The following is a 23388-nucleotide window of genomic DNA, read 5'->3' as shown; positions in this document are numbered from 1 at the left end:
ATTCAGCACATAGACATTTATAATTGTTAGCTCTTCCTGATGGATAGACCCTATAATTCTTACATAATGCGATTCTTCATCTCTTGTTACAGCCTTTGATTTAAAGTCTAGTTTGTCTGATATAAGTATGGCTACTCCAGCTTTCTTTTGACTTCCATTAGCATGATAGCTAGTTCTCCATCCCCTCACTTTCAATCTGAAGGTGTCCTAGGTCTAAAATGAGTCTCTTGTAGACAGCAAAAAGATGGGTCTTGTTTTTTTACCCATTCTGATACCCTATGTCTTTTATTTGGAGCATTTAGTCCATTTACATTCAGTGTTATTAATGGAAAGTTATGGGTTTAGAGTCATTGTTATGTCTGTAGGTTTCATGCTTGTAGTGATGTCTCTGGTACTTTGTGGTCCTTGCAACATTTCACTCACAGAATCCCCCTTAGGAGCTCTTGTAGGGCTGGTTTAGTGGTGATGAATTCCTTCAGTTTTTGTTTGTTTGTGAAGACCTTTATGCTCCCTTCTATTCTGAATGACAGACTTGCTGGATAAAGGATTCTCGGCTGCATATTTTTTCTGTTCATTACGTTGAAGATTTCCTGCCATTCCTTTCTGGCTTGCCAAGTTTCAATAGATAGGTCTGCCACTAGTCTTATGGGTTTCCCTTTATAGGTTAGAGCCTGTTTATGCCCAGCTGCTTTCAGAATTTTCTCTTTATCCTTGTATTTTGCTAGTTTCACTATGATATGTTGTGCAGAAGATCGATTCAAGTTACATCTTAAGGGAGTTCTCTGTGCCTCTTGGATTTCAATGCCTTTTTCCTTCCCCAGATCAGGGAAGTTCTCAGCTATGATTTGTTCAACTACACCTTCAGCCCTTTTCTCTCTCTCTTCCTCTTCTGGAATTCCTACAATACATACATTGTTCCGTTTGAATGCATCACGTAGCTCTCTAATTCTCCCCTCATACTCCTGGATTTTTTTATCTCTCTTTTTCTCAGCTTCCTCTTTTTCCATAATTTTATCTTCTAATTTTCCTATTCTTTCCTCTGCCTCTTCAATCCAAGCTGTGATCACCTCCATTTTATTTTGCACCTCATTTATAATATTTTTTAGCTCCTCATGACTATTTCTTAGTCCCTTGATCTTTGTAGCAATAGAGTCTCTGCTGTCCTCCATACTTTTTTCAAGCCCAGCAATTAATTTTATGACTATTATTCTAAATTCTTTTTCCATTATATTGCTTAAATCGTTTTTGACCAATTCGTTAGCTGTTGTACTTCCTGGAGTTTCTTTTGCAGAGAGTTCTTCCAGTTTGTCATTTTGGGTAGTCCCTGGGGTGGCGTGGAACTGCAGAGTACTTCCCCTGTGCTGGAGTAACTTGTGTTGGTGGGCGGGGCCGTAGTCAGACCTGATGTCTGTCTCCAGCCCACTGCTGGGGCCACAGTCAGACTGATGTATACATTATCTTTCCCTCTCCCAGGTCAGAACTCACTGTGGAGTGGTGTGGCCCCTGTCTGGGCTACTTGCACACTTCTAGGCTTGTGGTGCTGCCTCAATGGGATCTGGCCAAGGGCGTATTAGCCGGGTGGATCCTCTTCTGTGGGCCTCTTGTCTACACGTGGCTCCGGACAGTCCATTTTGTTAGTCTTCTGGAGGTTTTCTAGGTTAGTTAGGTAGGGTGGGTGGAATCTAAGTGATCAGCAGGATGAGGTGAGCCCAGCGTCCTCCTATGCTGCCATCTTCCTACCTCTTGTTTTTTTCTCAAATTTGTTTCCATACAACACCCAGTGGTCATCCCAACAGGTACCCTTCTTAATGCCCATCACTTACCCTGCCCCCCCACCCCCCCATCAACCCTAAGTTTATTCTCAGTTTTTAGGAGTCTCTTATGGTTTGGCTCTCTCCCTCTCTCTTTTTTTTCCTTCCCCTCCCCCATGGTCTTCTGTTAAGTTTCTCAGGATCCACTTAAGAGTGAAAACATATGGTATCTGTCTTTCTCTGTATATCACTTAGCATAACACTCTCCAATTCTATCCACATTGCTATAAAAGGCCATATTTCATTCTTTCTCATTGCCAGGTAGTATTCCATTGTGTATATAAACCACAATTTCTTTATCCATTCATCCATTGATGGACATTTAGGCTCTTTCCAATGGAAAAAAAGTCTCTTTAACAAATGGTGCTGGGAGAACTGGACAGCAACATGCAGAAGGATGAAACTAGACCACTTTCTTACACCAGTCACAAAAATAAACTCAAAATGGATAAAGGACGTGAATGTGAGACAGGAAACCATCAAAATGCTAGAGGAGAAAGCAGGAAAAAAACCTCTCTGACCTCAGCTGCAGCAATTTCGTACTTGATACATCTCCAAAGGCAAGGGAATTAAAAGCATGCTGTCTTGATGATTACAGCTTTGTAGTAGAGACTTCCTTTCCTCTTTATCTCTGTTTCTAGGCTACCTACCACATGCTTGGCAATCAGATTTAAACTCCAGCTGTTCACAGTCAAATCTGATTGCCCTAAATCCAACACCTTAACCTAACCCATTTGCCATACTGTCTGCTATGCAGAGAAAACTCTGTCCCAATTTTTATTCATGAAGGAGAAAGAATGAGAACTTTGGATTTAAAAAAATCTAAAAAGTTTTTCATTAGTAAGTCAGCCTTAGTGCTGAAGCAAATCAAGGACCTGAAAACATTTCAATTCCTTGAAATAATGGAATGAACTTGGTTGATGAACAGGTACCATTCACCATTCATAACTGCTAAAACAATAAGTTTCTAAGATTTCTTATTTCATGTTTTCTTGGAAAGTTTAACTAAAGGACCCTTTTAAGTTAACATAATCTACTTAAGCAGATTATAATTAATGTAATTTTCTATATATAAAAAAGATTTGATATGTCTTTAACTTATGTTAATATGGGTTGAATGTAAGTGAAACAAAGGATTTTCCAATCTAAATTGTTTAGGAAACAACTATGATATAACAGGAGAAAAAGAAATAAGTATATAACAATATCCACATCTTTTAAAAAGTCACCAAAATACATATACAAAATTTCCAAACATTCAATAGTCGTAAAATAAGCTTATATATTCTGAAATTATTTCACATTGAATTTTCTTATTACATAAATATTTAAAACACTAGGCTTAAATTTTAACAATTTTATTTATACATATTAAAATGTGGTTTAAATTAAAAAGTTAAATCAATTAGATTTGCTAGGTCAACACAAGAATTTCGACCTGTGAAGTTAAGACTGTTGACTTCACAGAACTGAGCCAGGCCATGGAGTGCTGATGCCTACATACAGTATTCAGACCACAAGTTATGTGCTATGCCTGTGATAAACATTTTATTTTTTGTTAAGTACCAAGGATTTATAGACACGGATGTTGTATGTCTTATTCTAGGTCTTTATTAAAGCATGTGAACTTCTAAAAACATGTGCTTTAGAGCCAAATTCAAACCAAACAGTTTTAAGCTATTTAACCAGGCATTTAAGTGGATATAGACAAAGAAGGACAGATGTGGGTATGAGGCATTCATATTTACTTGAGGAATAAAAGTTTTGTTTTGTTTTTTGTTTTTTAATTATGACAGTGGGGCACCTGGGTGGCTCAGTTGTTTGATTGTTGATCTTCAGCTTAGGTCATGATCTCAAGGTGTGTGAGTTTCAGCCCCACATCAGGCTCTGTGCTGATGCCGTGGACCCTGCTTCAGATCCTCTGTCCCCCTCTCTCTGCCTTCCCCCATTCATGCTCTCTCAAAAAACAAACCATAAAAATTATGACAGTGTGCTAGGTAGTATACTAAATATAATTACCTGATTATCTGTTCTTGTAGTTTTTTAATGTTTATTTATTTTGGAAGAGAGAGAGAAAGTTAGAGTGCAAGCAGGGGAGGGGCAGAGAGAGAGAGGGAGAGAGAGAATCCCAAGCAGGCTTCATGCTGTCAGCACAGAGCCAGAGGCAGGGCTTGATCTCACAAACTGCAAGATCATGACCTGAGCCAAAATCAAGAGTTGGGCCCTTAACTGACTGAGCCAAATCTTGTAACAATAATTTTAATCTGGTTTAAGCAAAGTTCTTAAAAGCATTAGTTATTTCATAAGGCTATTCTTACAAACTAATGTTTTAGAACTTCTCAAAACTCATGATATCTTTGTATAAACATAAAAATGACAGAGATAATCTAATATATCCCCTGCCTAGGATATATCCCTTGAGAGATATCTGACCCTAAAATCATTGAAAGTAGTTATGGATGGTAGACACACACAAAGTTACACACAAAATAGGAAAATTTTGTAGAGTCCTATTTTCCATTGTATTTATTATAAAGAACTCTTTCTTGTTGCTTGTTTCCAGCAGATAGCATAATATCTAACAGGCTTGTTAAACTATACATAATACTCTGAAAATTGTAGCATGCCTCACCAGGGAGGCTTACCCCCAAACTCCTCAGCCTCAGTATCCCAAGAAATGATCACAGACATAAAAAGATTGTGACAAAATATATCTTTGTAACTCACCCTGTAACCTCACTTTAAAATCAAACTTCTCCAGAGACAGATGCATTTTTCTAGCTGGGCATCAAAGCTCTGTAGACAATTGCTTTTGGACAGGCATCATGGCTGAAGACATTATTTCCATGAAAATTCCCACTTTCAAACTCATTCTGGAATATTCCAGAAGTTCTCTTATTCCTTCACAATTCTCCGTTCTTCCCTTCCATTTCTTTGTGAGATGCACAGTGGACTAAAACACTGGGCTCTGCACCATTAAGTGTACCTGCAAGTCACATAACTATTTCCTCATCCAAGAACAGGATAGATAGGCTTATCTTTTAATATAACTTATAAAGAATGTGGCACACATATGGACCATAGATTTAATTTTTCTTGTAAGAGACCAAAGGGAGGAGTCAAATTTACATATTGAAAAAATAAATCCCAATAGGGCAAGGTTTCTGCCATATATTTTTGTCTTTTGAAAGCAGGAAACAAATCTTCCTTTGCAAAAGGGAATCCCTGTTACAGAGCTAGGCAAAGAATCTTGACATTGCACATGACACCCTATTCTGTAGCCAAGAATATTATTCTGTGATTTTTAATCACAATCACAATCCATGCATACACAGACAAGTTGATGGTAATTTCAATTCTATTTATGACAAAATATCAGTTGACCACTGCACAAACAGAGGCATTCATTATTAGTGGGGATTGGAAAATGTGAGCAGAGTAGTGTAGCTCATTCATTTCCAAGCATCTTCAAGAATAAAAGAAATAAGCTAGATTCAACAAGGTATTCAATTCCATTACATACATGATAATAAAAATCCAGAACAAGAACCATTACTAAAAGAATCCTAAAAATTTCTGGAAATTTTTACAAATGTATTGTGTCCACAATTTTTCTCATGCCTTCTCTGTTTTAATGCAATTATAGGTCATAAAACCCTTGAAACAGGGAAGTTCTCTGTGTAACTGTTTCAGAGAAAGCAAAAAAAAAAAAAAAAAAAGAAAAGAAATGAACTCGTAAGATAGCATACTACCTGATGGCTTACCCTGGATGGGAAAGACAAGAGAAAAACTAATAGGTAGAGTTATCCTTAAATAGGAAAGGTTAGCCTTGTGTCTCCAACTGATATGGTGAATAAAGATCAGTTTGGGGTCACCTTAGAACTGAGGATGACCCTCAAGTCCAGGAATAGGCCCAAATGTTTACATTAAGTGACAAGAGGGGAAAAAAAGGAAACTAAGGTAGAAATCCTGCCCAGAAGACTTTATAAAGGGTAAGAGGAAGGAAAAAAATAAGAAGAGGATGAAGAAGACCAGAGAGCAGACAAAAAGACATAGTAAAGGAGACATAGATGGTTCTACTCAGTTTGTAATTCTCTTCAGGGTTTTCTTCAGAGCAAGTTTGATATCTTTATTCCTGAGGCTATAAATGAAAGGGTTGAGCATGGGTACCACATTGGTGTAAAACACTGAGAAAAATTTCCCTTGGCTCACAGACCCAGAAGATGATGGCTTGACATGAGTGAGCAACCCAAATCCATAGAACAGGCCAACAGTTACTATGTGGGAGCCACAGGTGCTGAAGGCTTTGGGCCAACCCTGAGCTGATGAGATGTGAAGGATATTGAAAAGAATCAAAAAATAAGAAATAAAGATAATGAGGCTAGATGCAATGACAACTGAGCCCACAATAACAGAGATAACCAGCTCACTGGCATAGGTACTGCTGCAGGAGAGCTGGAGGAGGGGAAAAATGTCACACATGTAATGGTCAATGGCACTGGAGTCACAAAAGATCAGCCTGATCATGCACCCTGTGTGGACCATGGCACCAGCAAAACCCATCACATATGAACCAGACATCAACAGAGAACAGACTTGAGGGGACATGGTAATGGTGTATAGCAGAGGTTTACAGATGGCCACATAGCGATCATAGGCCATGGCTGTCAACACATAGCACTCAGAGTTGACAAAAAAGCAGAAGAAAAATAACTGAGTCATGCATCCCATTAAGGAGATGATGTTCTTGTCCGAAATAAAGCTCATCAGCATTTTTGGGGTAGAGACAAATGAATAACAGAGATCAATCAGGGACAGATTGAAGAGGAAAAAGTACATGGGGGTGTGAAGGTGTGAATTCAGGCAAATTAAATTAATTAAGCTCAAATTGCCCACCACAGTGACCACATAGTTCACCAAAAACAGAAAAAACAGAGGTAGTTGGAGTTCAGGTTGGTCTGTTAATCCCATAAGGATAAAGTCAGTCACAGAGGAATCATTTTCCACAGCCATTCACTTCACAGGTATGATCTGCAGGAACAGAGGTAGAAGCTGACATTAACAATGGACCCTCACTCTTTGTCTCCAGAGGTAGAGATGCATCTGCTGGTTTACAAGCTCAAGGTTATCTAAAGACACATGCAAGGAATACAAGGAGAACGACTTCCTATGATTATTCTGAATGACTCCTCATTTTCTCCTCTAATTCTACACATGCTATTTGTGCAGAAAGAATGCTGGTAGACCCCCAATGTCTCTGCACATCATTTCCTCCCTTCTCCCCAGTTTCCATTCAGGATTAAGGCTGACAAGAGCAATAAATTAATAAATTGGTGTTGTTCCCCACAACCCTTGACTTGTGCAGTCTGGAGTCTGAAAGAAAATTATCCAGACAAATGTAATTCAACCCTCACCTTCGCTTTCCTAGAGGCCTCACTGCTGCTGGACCTTATGGCCACTTCTACTCTACAGTCCTGAGGGGTCAAAGTTTCTGACAAGGAAAAAGGCAATATCCATCAGTACACCCTAGGTCTTTGACAGGCTAAAAGAGGCATTCTGGAGAACAGGCCATGCTCTCTATTTGAAAATTTGTCCAGAAGTCCTCTTCACTTGCAAGAAGGACAACAACCTTATTTGAGCTCCAAAACAATTGACTCAAATGGGAATCTATTCCATGACCTGTAGTTCTGGGGAAATTGATTAGAATCACAGAAGATTTATTCTCTCCCTCATTATTTCCTTCCAATTTAAATGAGTCCACTGAGGATAGACATTATTGAGCCTATGTTTATATCCTGTGTCATAGACCTAATGTTGGGTCCCTTAAGACTCCATGTTCTGCTCAGTTTATAATTTCACAATAGACATTCTTAACCCCCAATTCAGAGGAAGGAAGTGCCTCATTTCCTTCATCATCCCCTGGAGTCTTTGCACAGTTCTAAGAGGAAAATCTGGGCATGGTCACTTGCCATTTCTAGCATTTTCCTAAAGCCTCTGGGATCGCATAAGCAAAACATTAAATCATAGCTTTAGCCCTGTCCATGTTTGTGGATCTCACTCCTGTAAAGGGATATTCTAGCAAAGTGGTTGAGAGAGTGGGAGTGGGCCCTCAAGTGAGACTGAGTTTAAGTCTGGGCTTTAAAGTCCTTAATTATGAGACTGAAGGCAGTGATAACTTCTCCGGCCCTTGTATGTATACTTTTATATTTACTTATACCTATGTATATCTATAAATGAGATTAGTAAAGAGCAATCTCGTAGGGATTGCTGTGAGGATTAAGTGGGTTAAATCATATAAAGTATCAGAAACATGCCTGACACATAAAAGGGGCCTGATAAGTGTTGGTACCCCTCCCCTGTTCCCAATCCATATTAATCATATCAAGGTTTTTCAACCTTGGCACCATTAACATTTTGAACAAGATAATTCTTTATCGTGAGACCATCCTGCATATCATAAGTTGAAAGCATCCCTGGCCTCTACCCATTAGATGCCAGTAGTATCCCCAGCACCAGTTGTGACCAGCAAAATGTTCTCCAGACATTGGCACAGGTCTCTGGGGGGGGGGGGAAATCACTCATTTTGAGAAATGTGGATCCATATGTAGATCTATATGTACATATATATGCACTTCTTCCTTAAGTACCTCTCAGAAAGCTCTATCTTATGTCCATTATGTGCCACAAGCACAAAGTTCCCAAAACTGAAGTTAGCATTTTCTTACGATTTCCATTGCTCCTCCTCCAGATCATCATTTTCACCATCATCCAAGGCAACTAGTCTACAAACTAAACTGAAGCAATTTCCTCTCACTTGCCATCTTCATCCAGTCTCCAAGTCCCAGAGAATCCAACTCCTTGAAAGGTTTGGCCTTCCCTCTTACACAGCTTCTGCATTCTCTCGTTATCTCAAATTCAGATTACTCTAACAGTTTTCCAACCTGGACTCGTACATCCTTTCATCACTGCACCTTTCATCACTGCACCCCTTTCATCACTGCACATTCGTGCACATTCTCTTCTTGCTCTCTATTCCTAATTCCTACGGACATATGGCTATAATCATAAATTATCTGAGTTAATGCCATTTTAATCCATTCTGTCACATCAGTGAATTTCAAGAAGAAATAGAGACAAGTTGCTTACGTTGTCTTCTGTCTTTAACCCGAGTCCTCCACTGCACTTCTAGGATCACACTAAGTCCACTAGGAGCTTGGAGTTTAATGTTCCAGGTCTTGATCAGTTATATTCCACCCAAAGTAGATGCTACATGAGGGCTAAAACTCCATAAATAGACTTTCTCTTTATTTTAGAGATTTTACTGGCTCATTTCATTTAATGAACAATTTTTTGAGCATTTAGACTACAAGACAGAGTGAACACGAACAGAATGAGGTATAGGCCTTGACCCTATGATTTCTCAGTATATTAGAGAGATAACCAAGGAAACTGAGATTTGTAGCACTATTAGTTATTGTTAGCCAGTCACAGTGCTAGATTCTTTATCCACCCTCCCTCATGTCACCTTACACCCACCCTCTAAATCAGGCAGGAGGGATTAATTGCTGTTGCAAGGTCAAAACAGCAACTGCCAGAGAAAGATTCATATTTAAATGGCTATGAATCCAAAATTGATTTATTTTACCACTACATAATTGTGTGGTAGAGGTGATATACACAATTTTCTAAAGCGTACATAAAGACTCCTTCAAATTAAGTGACAGAAATTCAAGTCAAATTTATCTCAATAAGCCAGCCTGTAACACAGAAGTGTGTGAAATTGGTGAATTGAGAACGCACATGGCTTCTTGTGTGGCTGTACAGGACCAAGTCCTTCATGGGTATGTCTCTCCTCCCACTTTTTGTTCTATGTAATTCTACTCAGTTTTAATCTCAGATGGGTTCTCCCCATGTAGTGAAAAGAGAACCATCAAAATCCCTAGATTTAATCTTACCAACTCAGTAACTCTAGGGAGAAAAGAAAAATTTTTTTTTTAATAGTTATGGCAGAAAAGACAAGTCAAATGCCTATTTCTGACTAATCACTGCCATTGAGATTCGGCATGTGCTGACTGGACAAGACAATGTCTCCTAACGTGAGCAAATCAATCCATCAAAATCACATAAAATGAGTTACCCGTATCAGACAAGGTCCAGTCAGAAAAACAAATGGCATAATATGTGCTTCCTATAGAGTATATTTAAAACAAAGAATTGATTTATACAGGTATTGCAAGGGGGAAAGAGAAAAAAAATTGAAAAATATAAAGACTGTTAAACTACAGAAAATATTAAACTACAAAAAAGTATAAAGACTAGTAAACTATAGAAAATAACCACTTTCACAACTGGTGGAACACATAGAAAAGGAAGAATAACCAGATTCTGGAATCTCAGAGGAGCAGCTCTATGGGATCGGTGCTTGGATGAATGGAAACCCGACAAGTGCTTAAGCTGCTCAGGATACACACAGCCCATGCACTGAAGCTTGGGCAATACAGTTGCCAAGGGAGTGTTGTCCAGCTACTGACTGTGCATCTAAGGAGGTATGGAAAGTTAAGCACATTTCCATGTGCTTATTGGCCATTTGCATGCCTTTCTTTGGGATGTATCTTTCAAATCATTTGCCCATTTATGAAATGGCCTTTTTATTATTGAGGTATCTCTTAATTTTTAACTTGTTACATATTATGGTTACAATACCTTTGTCAGGTATATGTATTGCAAACATTTGCCAAGTCTGTGGCTTGCCTACGAATAGTTTTCTGATAAACAGATGTTCTAATTTTTTTTTTAATTTTTTTAATGTTTATTTCTGAGACAGAGAGAGACAGAGCATGAGTGGTGGAGGGGCAGAGAGAGGGAGGGGGACACAGAATCCGAAGCAGGCTCCAGGCTCCGAGCTGTCAGCACAAAGCCCAACGCAGGGCTCGAACTCACAGACCGCGAGATCACGACCTGAGCCGAAGTCGGACACTCAACCGACTGAGCCACCCAGGTGCCCCCAGATGTTCTAATTTTAATGAAGTTTATTTTGTCTTTGTTTTTTTTTTTCTTTTGAATGTAGTACTTTCTAGAGTATGTCTAAGAAATCTGTGCCTACACCAGCATACTTTTCTATATTTTCTTCCAGAAGATTTATTTTTAAGCTTTATATGTGTGGTTTGATATATTTAAAATTAAGCGTTGTATATGGTGTGAGGTAGAGGTCATTTAATTGTTTTCTCATGAATAGTATTTCCAGCTGCAATTTGCTTAAAAGATTTTCCTATCCCTATGGATTTACTTTGCTGCTTGGTCAAAAATCAATTGACTGTATAAGTAAGGATTTCTCTCTGAACCTTCTATGCTGTACCATGACTTATTTATCCATCTTTATAACAAAACCAATCTGTCCTCATTACCAGAGCCTAAATCTAAGTGGTAAAATCAGTTAGTGTAAATCTTCTGTGTCATCTAAAGTTCCCCAAGAAGCAGATGCCAAGGAATAGTTAGACCTGCAAGATATTTATTGTGGTAAATGCCTGAGAAGGATAAAATGGGAAGGAGAAGGAATCAATGATAAAGGCTTTCGGACTGGGTTGAAACCTCAACACCTAAGAAAGAAGGAAGAGAAGGAAGGACAGGGTAGGAGAATGTCAGCCTATAGTGCAGTTCTAAAAATTCTCTGTTAGGACGACAGGAAGTCCCTAAGCAAAGACTGCCTATCAGAAGACGCCATGTTACGCAGATATTGGCCAGCTCCTGTCTGACCCATCATGCTCAGCCATCGGCTGGGGACATCTCAGAGTGAGCGTGGACTCTGCCTGAACATGATGGTGAATCCAAAGAAGTATCAGCTATAGACTATTAGTCAACAATTCTCCACACAGCTGGTTCTCTTGAAGAGGAGCTCTCTATGACTGCCACAGTCCACTCCCCAAAACAAAATATGTCCTAGTGTTCTTTCTTATTTATCTATTATTGTTATTTTATTATGTTTTATTAATTATTGTTTTAGCAATAAATTTATTATTGTTGTTATTCAAACAAGACAATCCAATTCAACAAGCATTTCTTGCCCTCCCAATGTATCTGAAATTCTAAATATACTAATGAGAAAACATGGAGAGATAGGAAAATTGAAGGAAACAGCATCTACTGTAAATATTTATTTTCTTATTGGTGAGACAAAGTGCTGTGGTCAAATGTTGAAATCCTAACCCCCCAAACATGATATTAGAACGTGGGGCCTTTGGGAGGTGCTTAGTTCATGACAATGGAATTCTCATAAGTATGATTTATACCTTTTAAAGAAGCTCCATAGAGGGGCGCCTGGGTGGCTCAGCTGGTTAAGCATCCAACTCCTAATTTCAGCTCAGGTCATGATCTCATGGTTCATGAGTTGAACCCCGAACTGGGCTCTGTGCTGACAGTGCAGAGCTTCCCTGGGATTCTCTCTCTCCCTCTCTCTGTCCCTCTCCCACTCTTTTCTCTCTCTCTCAAAATAAACAAATAAACTTTAAATCAATCAATCAATCTCCATAGAAATCACTAGTTCCTAAAAAAAAAAAAAAAAAAGAAATCACTAGTTCCTGCCACCATGTAAGGATGTAATGAGAGGTGTGTGACCTCAAAAACTGCTCTCACCCATTTGTGGTGGCACCTTGATCTTGGACTTACAGCCTCCAGAGCTGTTAGAAATAAATTTCTGTTGTTTGTAAGCCACTAAGTCTGTGGTATTTTATTATAATAGCCCAAATGGACTATGAGACAGGTTTAAGAAAGGTCACAAAATGTTGCTAGAAATAAAGTTTATTATCATTAATATACACCCTTTCTTCATGATGAACTTCATTAAATAAGTAAAAGTGTTTAACATGTTTCTCCCAATATGCACTATTTTCCTTTAAGTGATAAGTAACAGACTAGTCATACACCAACCATCCCCCATATTTGGATCCTGAGATACATATGTATTATTCCTTTAATCATATATATTAATGCTATATTTGGCAATATATGTATTCACTTCAATTTAAATGAACTAGACTGTTTGAGGCTCTCAAAAGCTGGTGGTGTACAGAATGCATTTTGCCATTTTCAATGGGAACAAGAAAGAACAGAATGGTAAAGGGAAAAGTTGGTAAGAAAATAGAACAAAATGAAAATATCAGAGGACTTGATTATACTTTAGGCCATATACACAGTTTGTAATGAACACATTTCATTGAATCCTCCTGCCTATTCCAGCAATAATATGGAGAAGAATAAGAATGTTTCTTTAGTTTTTGGCACTTCTGTGTTTAAGAGAGATAACTGTAAATTCAACTTTCTGTGACTTATGAAGCTTATCATATTTGTTCAGATTAAGAATAGCTTAGAGACAGAAACAGTATGAAAAGAAAATAGCCAGTATATTTTTCCTTTTTATAAACATGTTATTAGTTATTTAGTAAGCTGGTTTCAGGTACAGAAATACAAAAGCAAACAATGAAACAAAGTAGCTATAAGGGAAATGCTAAGACAGGTCTATTAAAACACAGATAACACAATCTGCAGAAACAACATTTATAATGATCAAAACCTCTTGAAAAACATAATAACATTTTTAAAATTGAATTTCTTGGGGTACCTGGGTGGCTCAGTCGGTTAAGCGTCCGACTGGTTCGTGAGTTTGAGCCCCACCTCATGGTAAGCTCATGGTTCATGAGTTTGAGCCCCACGTCTGGCTCTGTGCTGACAGCTCAGAGCCTGGAGCCTGCTTCAGATTCTATGTCTGCCTCTCTCTTGGCCCCTCCCCTGCTCACACTCTGTCTGTCTCTCTCTCAAAAATAATTATACATACAAAAATTTTTTTAATAAAAATTGAATTTCTTTATGTTATAATTTCTAATCAGAACATGTTTCTCCTTTGGATTTTAAACAATGCTTTCCACAATGTAACTTTGATATCCTTGTTTCTCAAACTGTAGATTAAGGGATTAAGCATGGGCACCACATTAGTGTAGAAAACTGAAGAAATTTTTCCCACGTCCATAGACCCCGAAGAAGAATATTTAAGATACATGAATGCTGCTGAGCCAAAGAAAAGAGAAATAGCAATGATGTGAGAACTACAGGTACTGAGGGCTTTTGATCGTCCTTGAGCAGATTTGATATGAAGAATGCTAGTGAGGATAAAGACGTAAGAAATTAGGATGGTAAAACTGGGTACTGTGATATTAATTCCCACGACTATCAGAACTACTACCTCGTTGACATAGGTGCTGCTGCAAGACAGTTGGAGGAGAGGAAGAATATCACACAGGTAATGGTTGATGACATTAACACTGCAGAAGGTTAGTCTGAGCATGCACCCTGTGTGGGCAGAGGCTCCAGCAAACCCCATCATATATGCAGCAACAGTCAGCAAGGCACAGACCTGATGGGACATGGTTACCTTATACAGCAACGGATTACAGATGGCCACGTAGCGATCGTAGGCCATTGAGGTCAACATATAGCATTCCGAGATGACAAAAAAGAGAAAGAAAAACAGCTGAGTCATGCAGCCAACATAGGAGATGATATTCTCCCTCGACACAAAGTTCATCAGCATCTTGGGGGTGAAAGCAGAAGAGTAACAGACATCAATGAAGGATAGGTTGAAGAGGAAGTAGTACATGGGGGTATGGAGGTGAGAATTTAGACTAATAAGAGTGACCAAGCCAACGTTGCCCACCATGGTGACAATGTAGATCACCAGAAACAGGAAGAAGAGGGGTTGCTGGAGCTCTGGACGGTCTGTTAGGCCAGCAAGAAGAAATTCAGTCACTAAGGACTCATTTCTAACCAGTATTCTTCTCTTCAGAAATCTGTGAGAACAGAAGAAACTTCCATTAATAGAGACCCCAGCTCTCTCCTTCCTTACATGCTCTTATGTATGAGAAGACTCAGACCAGCAGAAATTGAATAAGTCCCTTTGCTTCACAGGGTCCAAATGGACTGCACACATAGCCATTGGCATTAAAATCACTCTGTCTTTTGTTGCATGAGTTGTATGTGACAAACAGCTATTCCTGTCTTTACTAGAAGATACAAGAATGGAGTAGCTGAGGACTAAACCCACCTAAATCTCAGAAGGGAGGTATCCCCCTTCTCTCCCTCCCACTCATCTGATCCTTCACTTCCTAGCTCCTACTCACATTTCCATTACCTTACCAGATACTTCAGTTCCCCAGTGATGACTAACAAAAAAATAGAAACTTCTGCTAGAATAGAGATCATTCAGATATTTTGCTTCCTAGAAGGAAGTCTGTCAGAGTCTACAGCGTTTCCAGATCTTTCCCACAAGAATCTACAAAGTCAACTGATAACACTTATTGAGGAGACCCTTGGTAGCCTAAGACTTATATTTAACCATACATCAGGTGTTTCTACACATTCTCCTCCTTTGTTCCATCCTAGCTGGACAGAGAATGTAAAAGGAAGGTGGATGTTCTTCTTTCTCTTTGTAGGAGGGCACAAAAGAGAAACATAATTTGGATGTTGATTAAATTAGTTAGGTTTGTGGAAATGTAGCAAGGTATATACTTAGGACATTTAAACTTTATTGTATGTGTATTTCAGCTGAAATAGCATATTTCAGCTAAAAAATATTTTTAGGAAAAAAACAAATCTTTTCCTCTGATGTTTCTATTTTCTGGACATGTCACTTGGAACTGCTATAGCTCTCCTGCTACTAGACTGAGGATGAAGCCAACACAGGAAGGGTGTGCTAAGAATAATGCAGGCAGTGGATTAAGGGCTGCATACTTCTGAATTTCTTGCTATTCAAAATAAGTACTTTCCCCCATTTTTCAGCAACAGAGAGAGAAAAATGGAAACTTGCATAACTCACTCTCCTTCCATTGAGATAACTCAGTGCTGATTCTTCGTGAGTTTCACCTCCACTTCCCTATAAGAACTGGCTTTTATGATGTCACAACTGAGCAGATATAGATAGTCACAGGATCTTCTTCCTTTACTGGCAAAAGAGCAATAGCATAGATCTCCCAGACTGAATGTTCCAGGAGCCAGCCTGAGAAGTAGATCAAACTTCTAGTTATAAATTTACTAAGAGAGTTTGAAGGGAAACCACACAGGTGACACCTGACCCATCATGACATAGAGCACAAGGCTTTTGCTTAAGGCTTATAATTCTTTTAGACCTCATTAGAAATATGGTGTAGGTCTTCCCTAAGATCTCCCCATCGTGATAAACTCTGCAGGGAAGAATCTGATGTCTGAGTTTACACACTAATTGTAACCGTAAATGTTAATTTCCCAACAGGGATTACATATTCCCTAGGTTTTAGGAGAAAGGGTCTTCTGCTGTCCCTTAGAAGGATGCATATAAATAGCATCACTGAAAATGTCACTAATTATCATTCTATGTAACCCAGTTCTAGTCAGAATTTATACACATCTCCTACAGTTTATTTATTATGCTTTTTTAATATTTTGAGAATTTTAAAATAATCATTAAGTATATTTTATAGACACAGCAAAAAGATACTTTTGTTTTCAGAGATTATTGTTTAAATAGAAAATTATTTGATAGAATAACAACCTATTATTCTATGAAATGTTACTTTGTGTTGTTCTGACTCAATATGGCTTTGCTTTCCACATATTAAAGTTAAATCTATAAGAAAAATCACTGGTAATAGGTTTCCATCTTAAGAAAACACAATTTTAGAATTCCAGAGTATATATTAATTTCTCCTTATGCTTGTGAGAAGATATCTAAAGTTTACTTTCAAATGAATATAGATTCACAGAGAATTATAAAAATAACGTAGAGATTTCCTGGAACTCCAGATTCCTACCTACATCTCCAACAACTGTAGTATAATAGCAAAACCAGTAAACTGACTTTGGAACAATAATGTTAAGTAGAATTTAGGGCTATAGGGGCGCCTGGGTGGCGCAGTCGGTTAAGCGTCCGACTTCAGCCAGGTCACGATCTCGCGGTCCGTGAGTTCGAGCCCCGCGTCAGGCTCTGGGCTGATGGCTCAGAGCCTGGAGCCTGTTTCCGATTCTGTGTCTCCCTCTCTCTCTGCCCCTCCCCCGTTCATGCTCTGTCTCTCTCTGTCCCTAAAATAAATAAACATTGAAAAAAAAATTAAAAAAAAAAAAAGAATTTAGGGCTATAGATGTTATTCAGCTTACAGCAGTTTTACATGCACTGAGAGTTTGTGTTGTGTGTGCCTGTGTGTGTGTGTGTGTGTGTGTGTGTGTGTGTGGAGATCAATGCAATCTGATCCCTTGTACAGATTCGCCACCACAATTAGGACACAGGACTGCTCCACCAGCTATTCTACCCCTTTACAGCCAAACCCAACCCCTTCCACCTGCATCTGTCTTCCGGCAACCACTGACCTGTTCTCCACCTCTTCAGTTGATTCCTTTAGAGAACAATAAATGAAATCATATAACATGTAACCTCCGAGATTAGTGTTTTTCACTAAGTACCATGTCCTGAAGTCCATCCCAGCTGTTGTATGTATCAGCGGTCTGTCCCTTTCATTGCTGAGTAGTATTCTGTATTTTACAATTCAAGTTTATTCAACCTTCTGTAGTAACTTAAGATTTGGGTATTGGGAGGCACCTGGGTGGCTTAGTCCGTTGAGCTTTCGACTCTTGACTTCAGCTCAGGTCATGATCTCATAATCGTAGGATTGAGCCCTGCATCAGGTTCTGTGTTAGGTGTGGAGCCTGCTTAAGATTCTCTCTCTCTCCCTCTTTCTCTCTCCCTCTGCCCCTTCCCCACTCACACTCTCTCTCAAAAAAAAAAAAAAAATCTGGGTATTGATACAAAACTAAATCTGTTTTATTCATGGAAAATGTTTCAGGGACAGGAGCCAGATAACAGCTGAGACTGGTTCAACTAGGAATTCTCTTTAAGCTAACCTGAGTCAAGGCTTTCATTCTCCCTCCTCTAAGAATAGTGGCTGAAACACCCAGAATTTAAATAGGTCTTATAATCAGTCAAAGACAAGGGGGAACACAGTGTATGTACCAACATTACTCTTTCTGAAAGTGTACCTTAGTAGTCACAATCAAATAGTCAGGAAAAGGCATTTGAACATAATGCAAATTCTATTCGCTACAATTTCTTATTCATTCAATCTCAGTACATGTGTATTTGAGTTTCAGAGTTGCAAACCCATACGCCTTTGGGAAACCAATTTATCAACCAGGGTACAGTGTTTATGTACAGGTTTTTTTGTTTTTACCCTTGCAACGTATAGTCAAGTGTTTCTGTCACAGAAAGAAGTTATAAGTGTACAAAAGGGGGAGTCTAGAATGAACTATGTGGTGCTAGATTAGCACCACATAATATACAGCTTAATACACATATTAAGATACATAGATTCAAAAAGATAGGTAGATAGACAGATAGATAGATAAATAGATAATAGACAGATAGATACACAAGCATTTGAATACATACACGTATTTCCTATCTCTCTCCACTAAGAGGGCCTAGAAGCAGTGATACCCTAGTAAATATGAACACATCTGGGGCGCCTGGGTAGCTCAGTCAGTTAAATGTCAGACTTCGGCTCAGGTCATGATCTCACAGTTTGTGAGTTTGAGCCCCGCGTTGGGCTCTGTGCTGACAGCTCAGAGCCTGGAGCTGGCTTCAGATTCTGTATTTCCCTCTCTCTCTCTGCCCTTCCCCTGCTTGTGCTGTCTCCCTCTCTCAAAAATAAATAAACATTAAAAGAAAATTTATTTTAAAGAAATGAACACATCCAACACCCAGACCTTCGTTTCTTAATAACATTCTCTGATAATAACTGGGCACCTTGGAGAAATGATTCATTTTGGGGATGAACCAGGGAAATCACAAAATGATCCTGAAGCATCTTTTAAAAAAGAAGACAGAGTCATGGCAAAAGTTTACATTATCCAACCTGGGAGCTCTGAAGGAGCAAAGCTGGACCTATTTGAACAACAAAATAATTACAGTTGACCCTTGAATCACATGGGCTTAAATATATTAGAAAAAATTTTTGGAGTCTTTGACAATTTGAGAAAACATTTATTTTATTATAAGAATACAACATATAATACATATAACTTACAAAATATGTATTTATCAACTGTTTATGTTACCAAGAAGGATTGCAGGGGCTCCTGGGTGACTCAGTCCGTTAAGCATCCAACTTCGGCTCAGGTCGTGATCTCACAGTTCGTGACTTCCAGCCCCACGTCAGGCTCTGTGCTGACACCTCAGAGCCTGGAGCCTGCTTCAGATTCTGTGTCTCCCCCTCTCTCCGTCCCTCCCCCGCTCACATTCTGTCTCTCTTTCTCTCTCTCTCTCTCTCTCAAAAATAAAAGTAAATGTGAAAAAGAATCTTAAAATAAAAGACAACTCTTCAGGAGAAATTGAGCTGTATGAAAGATTCATTACGGTGTCTTTATTGAACTCATTTTATCTTAATCAATAAAAACCTTGAGCTTAGAACTCACTTCTCTACTTATTACAGATACCTCAGCAGCAATCGGAAGCATCACTGACTTGATATGTGTGAGCTCAATTTCTGCTCAATGATTCTCTGAGTACTTGAATATGTTGATGCGGAATGATCTCTCAGATTTCAGACTTAAGAAACTGAATAATTTTTTTTTTTAATCTCAGTTGACTGACATCTGATTCCAGCCAAGATAGAATACACCATTGCTCCCTACTATACCCTCTTAAACTAAAAAACCCTGGGCATAACACAACAAACATAGGAAGACATTGAAAGGTAAAAACAAGACAGACTTCCATGGAGTATGGGGAATTGAGGAATATGGCTGCTGAGTTCCTTGGGTTGTTTTTTGCCCTGATGGTACACTGGACAAGCCTGCAACCCCAAACTACCAAAGACAGACCCAAAAAGCTTTCCTCTAACCAAAGAAATGGGGGGGGGGAAAGTAGTCTAGTAGAACAGAAAACATTTTTTATAATGTCCACCCAACAACAGGCAAAAATTAAATGACAACCTGCCTAGCAACCCATGTCAGAAGGGCCAAGCAGAGAGCTACATCTCTACCCTCTGCTTGAGGGTAACAGGAAGTACTCTGATTCCTTCACAGGGGTGATGTCAGCAGGGCCATGTGGAGACTGAACTGCTTATCCTCTGGCTGGAAATAGGAAGCGGCAACCTGATGCCCCCACCAGCACAGTGTTAAAGACTGGGCAATAATCTGAACTCCCTTCCTACTCAGCAGCAATTAAGTTGAACAAAGTGATACTAATTGGCACTCTATATTCCCTGCTGGTATAGAGTCAGTGGGGCCAAGTGGGGAACTAGTTTCCATCCCACCCAACAGCAGTGATGTGAAACAAGACTATACAAGATAGTGCTAGTCGTCAAACTCAGTCCCAATTCCCCCTGCTGTCAGTGGGTTCATCAGGGAACTAAACTTCTACTCCTCACCCAGCAGCAATGAAGCGCTGTCAGTAACTGTTCCATTCTAGCTAAGGTGCTGCCAAAGAACTGAAGTGGGAGTTGAATTTCTTTTAGGTTTATTTATTTATTTTCGGGAGAGGGAAAGAGTGAAAGAGAGAGAGAAAATGAGCAGGGCAAGGGCAGAGAGAGATGGAGAGAGAGAACCTCAAGCAGGTTCCACCCTGTCAGTGCAGAGCCCAACATGGGGCTTGAACTCACAAACCGTGAAATCGTGACCTGAGACAAAATCAAGATTCAGATGCTTAATCCACTGAGGCACCCAGGTGCCCCAGTGGGAGCTGAATTTTTATCCCACATGTCAGTAATGAGGGGGATACAAGTCAGCAACCCAATGACACTGGAGGGACATTCAGGGCTCGGCAGAGATCTGAATATCCAGAAGTATCTGAATCTGCACACTATACCTAAGCAAGGTGACGACGAAAAAAGAAAACCACATGAGATCCATAGTCTCACAAACTAATATACAAAATTTCCAGGGCACAACTGAAAACCATTCATCATATCAATGACAAGAACCACCACCACCACTTGAAGATGAAAAGAGAACCAACAGATGCCAATATGGAGATGACTCAGATGTTACAACTATTTGAAAAGAATTTTAATACAGTAAACAAAATTGTTTCCACAAGCAATCACAAATACTTTTTTTTTATTGTTTTTATTTTGTTTTTGAGAGAGTATGCAAGCAGGGAAGAGGGACAGAGAGAGAGAGAATCCCAAGCAGGCTCCAGATCAGCACAGAGCCTGATGTTGGGTTTGATCCGGCAACCCTGGGATCATGACCAGAGCTGAAACTAAGAGTCAGACGGTCAACTGACTGAGCCACCCAGGCACCCAAATTACAAATAGGCAGATTATATCTTTTAAAACACATTATAAAATAAAATATGTTAGCAGAGAGATAGAAAATACTAAAAAGAGCCAAATGGGACTCTTGCTTCTGAGAAGAAGGAAATGGTATATTTTTTCCTTATTCCTACTACAATTACAACTAAAAACCCTACACATTATATAAAAAACATCCATAAGAAGATTCTTAAGGGTAGAGAGGAGACAGGCTGGTAAGGGGACTGAAGACTCACAGTCAGTTCCCTGGATTACTTTTGTCTCTTATGTCCCAAATTTGAAGGAGTTGGCAATAAAAATTTTCAATAAGCACAGATATTTTTAAAAATTAAAGCCGACAGGCCTGCCTCCCTCCCGGTGCTTCAGGGCCCCTCCTGCAGGGGACCACTGACAGCAAAGTGAGCTAAGCCTGCCCCTCCTGCCCCTGTGCACCTTGCAGATCCACCCCAGCTAATAGGTCCTTGGCCAGATCCCATCAAAGCAGCATCACAACCCTGGCACTGTGCAAGCAGCCCAGACAGGGGTCACACCACTCCACTGCCCTGCCCCCGGGAGAGGGGAAGATAAGGTACACACCAGTCTGACCATGGTCCCAGCAGTGGGCTGGAGACAGACATCAGGTCTGACTACGGCCCCGCCCACCAACACAAGTTACTCCAGACAGCACAGGGGAAGTACTCTGCAGTTCCACGCCACCCCAGGGACTATCCAAAATGATAAAATGGAAGAACTCTCCGCAAAAGAAACTCCAGGAAGTAGCGACAGCTAACAAATTGGTCAAAAACGATTTAAGCAATATAATGGAACAAAAATTTAGGATAATAGTCATAAAATTAATCGTTGGGCTTGAAAAAAAGTATAGAGGACAGCAGAGAACCTATTGCTACAGAGATCAAGGGACTAAGAAATAGTCATGAGGAGCTAAAAAAGCTATAAATGAGGTGCAAATAAAATGGAGGCGATCACAACTCAGATTGAAGAGGCAGAGGAGAATATAGGTGAATTAGAAGATAGAATTATGGGGGTCACTGAGTGCCTGGGTCAGTTGAGCATCCAACTTCAGCTCAGGTCATGATCTCACAGTCCGTGAGTTCAAGCCCTGCGTTGAGCTCTGTGCTGGCAGCTCAGAGCCTGGAGCCTACTTTGGATTCTGTGTCTCCCCCTCCCTCAGCCCCTCTCCTGCTCGCACTCTGTCTGTCTCTCTGTCTCTACCTCTCTCTCTCTCTCAAAAATAAACAAACATTTAAAAAAATAAAAATAAAATAAAATAAAATAATGGAAAAAGGGGAAGCCGAGAAAAAGAGAGATAAAAAAAATCCAGGAGTATGAGGGGAGAATTACAGAACTAAGTGATGCAATCAAATGGAACAATATCCATATCATAGGAATTCCAGAAGAGGAAGAGAGAGAGAAAGGGGCGGAAGGTGTACTTGAACAAGTCACAGCTGAGAACTTCCTTGATCTGCAGAAGGAAAAAGGCATTGAAATCCAAGAGGCACAGAGAACTCCCTTAAGACGTAACTTGAATTGATCTGCAAAACATATCATAGTGAAACTGGCAAAATACAAGGATAAAGAGAAAATTCTGAAAGCAGTTAGGGATAAACACGCTCTAACTTACAAAGGGAGACCCATAAGACTAGTGGCAGACCTATCTACTGAAACTTGGCAAGCCAGAAAGGAATGGCAGGAAATCTTCAACGTAATGAACAGAAAAAATATGCAGCCGAGAATCCTTTATCCAGCAAGTCTGTCATTCAGAATAGAAGGAGACATAAAGGTCTTCCCAAGCAAACAAAAACTGAAGGAATTTATCACCAGTAAACCAGCCCTACAAGAGCTCCTAAGGGGGATTCTGTGAGTGAAATGTTGCAAGGACCACAAAGTACCAGAGACATCACTACAAGCATGAAACCTACAGACATCACAATGACTCTAAACCCATAACTTTCCATTAATAACACTGAATGTAAATGGACTAAATGCTCCAACCAAAAGATATAGGGTATCAGAATGGGTGAAAAAACAAGACCCATCTATTTGCTGTCTACAAGAGACTCATTTTAGACCTGAGGACACCTTCAGATTGAAAGTGAGGGGATGGAGAACTAGCTATCATGATACTGGAAGTTAAAAGAAAGCTGGAGTTGCCCTACTTATATCAGACAAACTGGACTTTAAATCAAAGGCTGTAACAAGAGATGAAGAAGGGCATTATATAATAATTACAGGGTCTATCCATCAGTAAAAGC

The 23388-nt window shown here is 39.5% G+C and overlaps 2 protein-coding genes across 2 annotated transcripts; both read right to left on the bottom strand.

Moving 5' to 3' along the window:
• Positions 1 to 5891: 5891 nt before the first annotated feature.
• LOC112865963 (olfactory receptor 8C8-like) lies at positions 5892 to 6833 on the bottom strand. The gene has a single exon (XM_025928994.2). It carries the CDS (start codon positions 6822 to 6824, stop codon positions 5892 to 5894), a length of 933 nt encoding a protein of 310 aa, XP_025784779.1. The 5' UTR covers positions 6825 to 6833.
• A 6853-nt stretch (positions 6834 to 13686) lies between these two features.
• LOC147576891 (olfactory receptor 8B3-like) lies at positions 13687 to 17305 on the bottom strand. Its single transcript, XM_086676435.1, has 2 exons — positions 17196 to 17305; positions 13687 to 14647 (listed from the first exon to the last, which is right to left on the bottom strand). The coding sequence occupies exons 1-2, from the start codon at positions 17303 to 17305 to the stop codon at positions 13687 to 13689; spliced, it is 1071 nt and encodes a 356-aa protein (XP_086532561.1).
• Positions 17306 to 23388: the final 6083 nt, after the last annotated feature.

The sequence above is a fragment of the Puma concolor genome, chromosome D1 (genome assembly GCF_028749965.1).
Source record: "Puma concolor isolate L17-30 chromosome D1, mPumCon1.1.hap2, whole genome shotgun sequence".
Lineage (NCBI taxonomy): Eukaryota > Metazoa > Chordata > Mammalia > Carnivora > Felidae > Puma > Puma concolor.
This window is presented reverse-complemented; position numbering and strand designations above follow the sequence as displayed.